The 8,499-nt window shown below is 33.4% G+C and overlaps 2 protein-coding genes across 6 annotated transcripts; one reads left to right on the top strand and one right to left on the bottom strand.

Moving 5' to 3' along the window:
- Positions 1-1,247: 1,247 nt before the first annotated feature.
- LOC112728882 (probable 3-deoxy-D-manno-octulosonic acid transferase, mitochondrial) lies at positions 1,248-7,759 on the bottom strand. 5 transcript variants are annotated; one of them, XR_011868983.1, is made up of 12 exons: positions 7,408-7,759; positions 6,599-6,641; positions 6,278-6,400; positions 5,893-6,012; positions 5,729-5,807; positions 5,484-5,600; positions 5,011-5,108; positions 4,530-4,620; positions 3,473-3,636; positions 3,324-3,394; positions 3,109-3,234; positions 1,248-1,844 (listed from the first exon to the last, which is right to left on the bottom strand). XR_011868983.1 is itself a non-coding variant. In XM_025779211.3 (12 exons), exons 1-12 carry the CDS (start codon positions 7,704-7,706, stop codon positions 1,806-1,808), a joined length of 1,326 nt encoding a protein of 441 aa, XP_025634996.1. In that variant the 5' UTR covers positions 7,707-7,759; the 3' UTR covers positions 1,248-1,805. The 5 variants fall into 5 exon arrangements, 3 of the variants coding, with proteins under 3 accessions (XP_025634996.1, XP_025634995.1, XP_072066086.1); XM_025779211.3 differs by having other exon boundaries at positions 3,473-3,592; XR_011868982.1 differs by lacking the exon at positions 1,248-1,844 and having other exon boundaries at positions 2,963-3,234.
- LOC140176910 (auxin-induced protein 15A-like) lies at positions 1,409-1,777 on the top strand. The gene has a single exon (XM_072208477.1). It carries the CDS (start codon positions 1,409-1,411, stop codon positions 1,775-1,777), a length of 369 nt encoding a protein of 122 aa, XP_072064578.1.
- Positions 7,760-8,499: the final 740 nt, after the last annotated feature.

Below are 8,499 nucleotides of genomic sequence, written 5' to 3'. Positions count from 1 at the left end.
AACGCAATACTAACTTCAATCTCCCGATTTTAATTTCAGTTTCTGGAAACAAACACTACTTAAATGAATCGTTATATATGATATATGATGCAATATACAAATACAATGGCAAGAGGCCTCCAAAGTGATGAAAATAAATTTGGCGAATGATGATTCTTACTGAAACATGAGGTTGTGTTATATTGTCGGTCCCAATGCATTAACATTTAACAATAACATGTGAGGACACATGAGACACAGAGAAAAAGAAGCACACCAACTCTGAACTAACAACACTAATGGTACGTTTTCCTGGAATTGGTGCCATTTCCGTATACTTTTCCATTTCGTTTTGGGATAATCCTTGTGATTTAAACAGTACATTTAGGTTTATTGTGTACTAGTTTATGAAAAAATAATAATAATAAATTGTCAGTTACTGTTTGAAACAATGTTATTGATTAGGTGCAAAACATAGATCACGTTTCCTCGGTCCCTACTAGTCGGCAATTACCTTTACGGCATTGATCATTTTTTATTATATAGGCATAGTTATTCTCTTCTAATATATATTCAAATTTATAGGATTTAATAAGATATTAATAATGCAAAATTTTTTCATGACTATCCAATTATATTAATCCTTATTAGTGGTTAAATTTATAGTTTGGGTTCTTAAGGTTCATTTCAAAGTCAATAATTTAACCACTAATAACCAACAAGGATTAATATAAGAATTACTCAAAAAATAAAACTTGTGAAATTATATGTTAAAGGGGAACTTACATCTTCAAATTGAATTGGTGTGTTATTAGTTTAATAATTCAGCAACTTTCATGGTTAGTCCATACTTCCCGAAAGGTAATTAGTTGTTGGCTCTTAGTTGATGGATACCTGAAAGTTTACACCTAGTAAACCAAAAACAAATTTGGATAATTCAAAGTTCTTATAATAAAATTTGGATACTGGTTAAAACAGAAAAAATAAAGCAAAAAACCAAAAAGGATCGAGTTAGGAAAGATAACAAAATGATCAGCAAAAGCACAGAGTTGTGCCACTCCAAAATCATTAATAAGAGGCAACCAAATGCACTGTTTGTTAATTATTAATGACAAATTAAAGGAATCAATATAAAATATAAATAATGGAAACAGTAATGGCCTGGCAGCAGTGGGACAAAAAGGACTGCAGCAAACTACCATACCCAACCTTTGTCAAAATAATAATATTATGGATTTTGCTTCAGTCCTTTTCCTTAGCACACAATGTGTCTTCAATTTCATATCATAAAATGAAATATTAAAAGCGTATAATATAAATACAAGTATATGGTATGATTCATATATGCATATCACAACAATTAAGTCTACATACTCGATAGTCTACACCCCCAAAATAAGAACTTCAACCTCTTCATAAAAAAACAAGCATGGCTTGCATGTGGCTCAAGCAAGCTTGCAGTGGTGGCGGCTGTGGGAAGAAGCTTCCAGCCGATGTGCCACGAGGACACCTAGCCGTAACAGTTGGGGAAGCAAACCGGAGGTTCGTGATAAGGGCAGATTATTTGAACCATCCAGTACTACAACAATTGCTAGATCAATATGAAGGGCATGGATTCAACAAGAGTGGTCCTCTGTCTATACCTTGTGATGAGTTCCTCTTTGAGGACATAATTCAGTCCCTTAGAGGCGGTGGCACCGCAGCTGAATCACGTAGACCCTCTTGTCCCCATGTGCCAATGAAGGAGTCTACACCACTACTTCATAGCTTTGATAGCAAAAGGAGAAGTAGGAGCTAAAAAGCACTAAGGAGAACCAAATCTCTATTCAACTTTTTTCTTGAATGAAGCCTCCATTGAGGACAGTCTACAAGAACAGTTTCTTAGTAACTATGTTAGATTTACAAATAAAATCTGCAACCTACCCCCTTTTATTCAGTAGTCGAATTATATCACAAAAAGTACCCTTAGTACATTATATTGCATATGTAATTATATAATCTCTTCTTTTTTTTTCTCCCCCTTCACATTTATGATATGATCTGTGATGCATAAATACAGCTCATGATTATTAATATTATTACGACAGAGTAGAATATAGTCTTTAAGCTGGAAATAGAGGGAAAAGTGAAGGTTTTCAAAAGTGCACAATGGGCGGGCCAAAGATGTATCAGTGAATTAGGGACCATAAATAATCACCAGTAAATCTTGGTAGTTGACAGCAGAGGTCAAGATACAGCACAAGCTGAAGAGTTACCTATCTATCAAACCAAGTGTTTAATTTTTCTTCTCTTACAAACAAAACCAAGATTATAATGTGACAGATTGTGCTAGCAGCAAATTTTCTTGTTAGCTAAGTAAATTTCAGTGCCACCTGCCTACCTAGATAGTAGATACCTACCAGAGCAGGGTTCCATAATCCATAAGGGTTCAGAAAACCTTCATAGATTTGGATTTGATCAATGAGTAAATCTAATTCACCTTCAAAAATTAATTCAAGGAGTGAAAATTTGCCCATCACTTATAAAAAAGATTATGATCATATTTCCAAACAATGTGAAACTTCTAATAATTGCCCACCTTAAATTTGATTGTTATTCAGCCCATGAACTCAAAGGTTTTGAACTTTGAAGCATAAATTTAACAGTCAATATCAAATAAATTGTTTTATACATTGGTGACACTAAACTTAGAACCTCAAGTAAATCTCCCAAACCCCTAAACTCGTCCTTATGTACTTCATCAAGGTCTCATTTTTTAAGAAAAATAAAAAATCATAACACCACTCTACAATGGAAGTGAAAGTTACATCCTACTTACGATCTTCAAGTTCTAAACAGCAATAAGCTTCTAATATAAACAAAATAAATTTGATGAAAACTACAAAGCTTTAAGAAGTGTGAAGCTAATATGAAAAACAGAGAATGATTAACTTTATCTTCTATAATTTATAGCAATTTCTATTGAGATAATAAAAACCAATCATTCTAGGGAATGGGTTGCAATTTTATTATTCCTCTGTAGCAGGGATTAAATGAATTTAGTAAATAGGTATTCCTCGTTTTTCATATAATTTTAGTTTCCTATGCAGAAAATTTACTAAAGATCCGAGAATTTAGCAAATTCCATACGTTTGTGACAATGTCACTGGACAAACGAGAAAATGCTTCCTTTGCAGCTTTGCGATGTGCTTCCAATAGTGTTGCATTTGTCAAAAGCTGAATGAGAGTTTTTTCAAGCTCCATTTTTCCAGAGACCTACAAGTCCGCAATAATAGAGAACACTGTAAGAAAAATGCATACTGTGGTTATTTTCCAATGACATGCAAATAAGATGCCATTCCCACCTGAAGGACTGACAATGGATTCAATCGTTGCATTTCCAGCACCATGTGTGAGAAATGTCCAATATGACAACCTGAATCAATACTTTGTTCAAGTCACTGAAATTAAAATAACATGTTTTGAATTACATAAAAGGTCATACAAAATCAACCTGTCAAAACAGCACATCCAGCCGAAGCAGCTTCCGAGATATTATGGCCAGTTGAACCAGGGAGGAATGAACCCCCAATCACAGCGATTGGTGTTAACATATACAAGTGTCTTAATTCGCCTGCCAGATAGGGTGGTCAAGAATATATGTGATGGATGACTATCCTAAATAAGCATAAAAATCCCCATCAAAAACTCACTCAGGTACCCTTTACGCAAGTAATAGCCTTCAAATTGAAGTTCCATATTACTTAAAATCCGAGTAAACACCAAATTCAGTCTTTGTCCATTTTTACGAAGGACAAAGTGATCCCTATCCAAAAAAAGGGACACTTCGACCCTCAACCTTTTTATTTTGGGACAATACGATCCCTCTGTTAAAAAAATTAGTTAAATAATAATAAAAATTGGTTTTGTGGGGGTTTTATTTGTATTTTGTGGGAGTTTTAAACCTTCACAAAATTATTTTCAATAATATAGCTAATTACTACCACTACTACCACTACCTTCTTCATTTTCATTATTATGCCTCCTACTTCTATTATTTTTATTGATTTATCATCATCATCTCCTCTACCGTCATCATCACTAATACCAATATTATCAACATTAAAGTTCTCTTTTTTCATTTCTTATTCGATGTTATTTTTTTCTTTTAAAAAGTATTTGTACTATAATTACTATTTTTTTTGTGGCATCATTTTTATTGATAGTTTTTCTTCACTTTAACCACCATTGGTGAAGGAATTTTTCAAAAACAAACTTATTAATAGTTTGTGGAGGTTTAAAACCCCATAAAATGCAGATAAAATTCTCAAAAAATTAATTTTTATTATTATTTAAATAATTTTTTTAACAGATGGATCATATTGTTCCAAAATAAAAAGGTTGAGGATCGAAGTGTCCCTTTTTTTTAGACAGGGATCGCTTTGTCCTTCGTGAAAATGGACAAGGACCGGATTGGGTGTTTACTCTTAAAACCCAGCTTTCAAATTTGAATTTGCATAAGTGTGTTTCCATATATCATAGCATTTTATGTCGTGAAGAAAAAAACATACCCAGAGTGTCCACCACATATATGTTTGTTTCTGGCTTAAGCTTCTTATGTTGGGACCTCAAAATTACATTTTGTCCTTCCTTCTCCAGTTTCTGCACTATATCAAGTAGAAGCGTAATGAATTTGGAGATGACAAAATTATAAAAAAGAATGGCAAAATGTCATTATAATTTTTGCATAAGCAACATTTCTGTTGTATGAGAATGACTATGCGAAAGATTTACAAGTTAATTCCCATTCACATGCACCATGATTACAAACATAATTGAGTTGAGCTTTTAACATTTAAGAAGAACATAGCTGAAACCATATTTTGAGTTTGAACAAGTAATAACAAGGAGAAAAGGACAGTTGAAACATATTTTTAGTAACTTAGAATTTTACGCATCGATGATGGCATCAATATTGAATGAAGCCAAGGAGGGAATCAAGACATCCATAGCAAACATTTTTTAAGTCAAAGGATGGGATCAAAAGCTTACTTTGGCAATCTCACGCCCATGCTGTGGATGACGAGGGACAATAATAATCAATATATTAGGTTGCAGTTGCATAAGGGTAGTGTGAACTCCTAATATTACTGCAATCAAATCTTAATACATTACAACAAAGAAAGAACAGTGAATCACCAAAATACAGAGGGCAATGAATGAGATCCAGTTAACATATTAAGCTCATTCTGAATTAATCTAACAGGACGATCTATAAAAATATTTCAATTGCTAAGAATTAAAAATTATATAATAGTTAAATGAGGAAGAATATGAGAATATGAATAGCATATATGTTTAGTACTAGCATATGGAAAAAATTGAATCAACATTTATGTTATAATGCCCCTCACAGGTTTTTTATGCTACGAAAAATGTTTTAAGTGTTTCTTTGAACTCTGTTGGATAAACCAAAAAAAGTTATCGTGGAACAACGCCAAAGGTATAGAAAAAAAAAAACTAACTTTCTTCTTCTCCCCTATGAATGGAAGAAGCCATCCAAACCTGTTTGTGAGCAAGCTGTAATCTCAGATCATCTATACTTTTCCCCCCTCTTCCATTGACTCCAAAATCTTCTATTACTGAACAGAATGATAAATAAGACAAGCTTAGTACAGACCACTTCACCAATTCAATAAATCAACAATGGTGTAGCATACAACAAAAAACCGATATCAAATTTCAATTGAATAAGAAACTTAAGACTTACCGTACTTTAAATCACCAGAAAAGCTTATGATAGCAGGAGGAGCTTGCAGTAGCTGGAACCGGATGCCCTGCTCTGTACTCTATGACATTCAAAATCTTAACTGCCACCATCAAAGAAACAATAACATAAAAAATATTGGTGTCAAAAGATCTAGGGCTACATACCAATGGAGCAATCAAGGAAAATTTGGATAACATCAATGAAATTAGGGGTAGAAGCACTGGTCTTGACCAAACTTCAAAGGACTTTTCAGACATCCGAGCATTTAACAATGCCAGTGTTATCTGATGAGAATAAAAGAATATGTGAAAACCTGTTATATGATGCACTTGCAACATGCATAAGTGAACCATGCATATGTGCAAAGAAATTAATTGCTATTTGACCATTCTTTTTGTTTTAAAAAAAAAAAAGTAGGTCTCACATATTCGTTAACTACCATTTTCGAAGTAGGTTATCTAGTTCTAATTCTAGCGGATAGAGAATGAATCTATTCTTTGTAAGTGGTTGACGAGGGTATATCATGAGCCAAAGATAATAACTACTTACACCATTTTGGGAAGCATGCATGATAAGATTTGGCCAGAGTTCACTTTCCATCAGTATAATAGCTTTTGGTTTCCAGTAACGAAGGAATGAATCAATGGAACTAGGTGTATCAAGTGGAGAAAACTGCCAAATGTGAACAATTGAGAAAATCAAAACAATGTATTAATGCCTGATCTGAAAATTTGAAAGTAAGATATAGATCAAATGATTTCTTTATAAGCAAATTTAGGAACTGCTTCTCAAAATTTCAACTGGAAATAAAATTAATTCAACAAAAAAGAAGAGATTACTGCACCCATGTTAGCATTTCCAACATTTTACCTGAAAAATGATTTCACTTGGCAGCCAGTTCCTTAATACTTCACTGCATTACACCAAGAAACAAGTTTAGCCATGTTTCTTTCTCTACTAACAATGTCAAATTATCGGATATTCATTCATCTCCTTTAAGAAGCACCAACCCATCACCATAGCTAGCAGATGCCTATTTGATTAGAAAAATGATGCTCATGGAACATGGTTCACATTTCACTAGAATTTGGAAAAAGCATTATAAAATAACCAGATAAATGCAAAACTTATGCTTATGTCACAACTCACAAGTCCATCTTTTCAATAAGATTCTTGAAAAAACAAAACCTGGAAAACAACTAAATCTGTCTTCATTATTTAGCTTAATCTTTCTCTCTAACGTACTCTATGTCTAACCATTATGCTATACTCCATATACTTTTCTCTGCTCACAGGAAATTCTACACATCTTCACTAATCACTACACATAATTTGAAATTCTAAGATGTCTTGTCTCTTCCAGTTCCAAAATGATTTGATATCCCAACTTCAATTCATTTGTCACCCTATCCTTCACGCAAAATCAATCATACAAGAACCAATTTCCAACAACTGTTGAAAATCGCCATTTTTTGAAAAGTTTATCCAAACACAGAATAATCATAATCGTGAATCTGAAATTATGATACTTCCTAACATTTCAACATATTCAACTGCTAACTACACTTAGAAAGCAAAAGTAATTAATTCAAAATATGTCAATTTTTCTTCGAAGTTTTGCACGCATAAACAACTAAAAAGCATGCAAACAACGCAATTCGAATTAGAGTTTATCTTACAACGCAGACATAGTAGTGATTGTCATCAACACGTTCACGTTCGGCATCTTCCGAACGCACTCTCTGATCACTGGAACCGCCGCCATTCCTTCTCCTAATGACACAGCGTGAAACCACACCAGAGGTCCCGGTCGCCGTGGTAGGGAAGGGCGACCGAGTCGCTCCGGCCACCGGCAACGGTGGTCGAGGCCTCGGGAAATGCGCCACCTCAAGTGGAGCCGAATCAGCGGCGAGAGAGCGTAGGTTAAAGTTCTATATACGTTGTACAGTAGCAAACCCTTCTTCGTTGAATACGCCATTGCTGCTTCTTCAGCTTCAGCTACTACTACTACAGAAGGAAGTGTAATATTCGGTGGGCGAGGGTGTATGATAGAGGCCCAAGGAATAAGCACATTAATTGGGCCTATCGGCCCAATCAAGTGGAACACTTCTAATAACGGGCTCCAGACGTGTTTGGTTCGTAGACCCAAAAAAACTGTTTTTTTTTTCACCAAAAATTTGGTTTTTTATATTTTAATGAAAACAATTTATTTTGCAAATAAATATTGATACTTTTAGGGATAAATGCAAATTTTAAAATAATAATAAAAATTATAGACAATTGGTGAATTGGACAGATAGACAGTTACAAGCTTCAATTACGGATTGGAAAAACAAAATTGGTGCTTTGAGTTTATATTTTTTTCTCCCCTAAAGTTACTAGTGACATTCAAACTCAAGACCGATAAAAAAATTATGTCATTTGAATTTATATGTTTATTTTTTATTTTGATGATTTTGTGGAAAAAATAATAAAAATAATAAAAAATTCTGTTTTTTTTTTTATATATACAAAATTCTAATAACAAAAAACGTTAAAAAAATGAGAACACAAATCAAACACACTCTAAATAGCGCATAGTTATTTTTTCACATTCTAACTATGCAAATGAGAAAGAATGAAAGATAAATAATATGGAGGTCACTCAGATAAAGACGCTTAAAACGTCTTTTTTTAAAGATGTTTTCATGTTGTGTTTTAATTGGTTTCTGTATAATTTATTCGGTGTCCCTCATCATATATTATTAAATTTCTCAAAAGATTTTCTTTTC

The sequence above is a fragment of the Arachis hypogaea genome, chromosome 12 (genome assembly GCF_003086295.3).
Source record: "Arachis hypogaea cultivar Tifrunner chromosome 12, arahy.Tifrunner.gnm2.J5K5, whole genome shotgun sequence".
NCBI lineage: Eukaryota > Viridiplantae > Streptophyta > Magnoliopsida > Fabales > Fabaceae > Arachis > Arachis hypogaea.
This window is presented reverse-complemented; position numbering and strand designations above follow the sequence as displayed.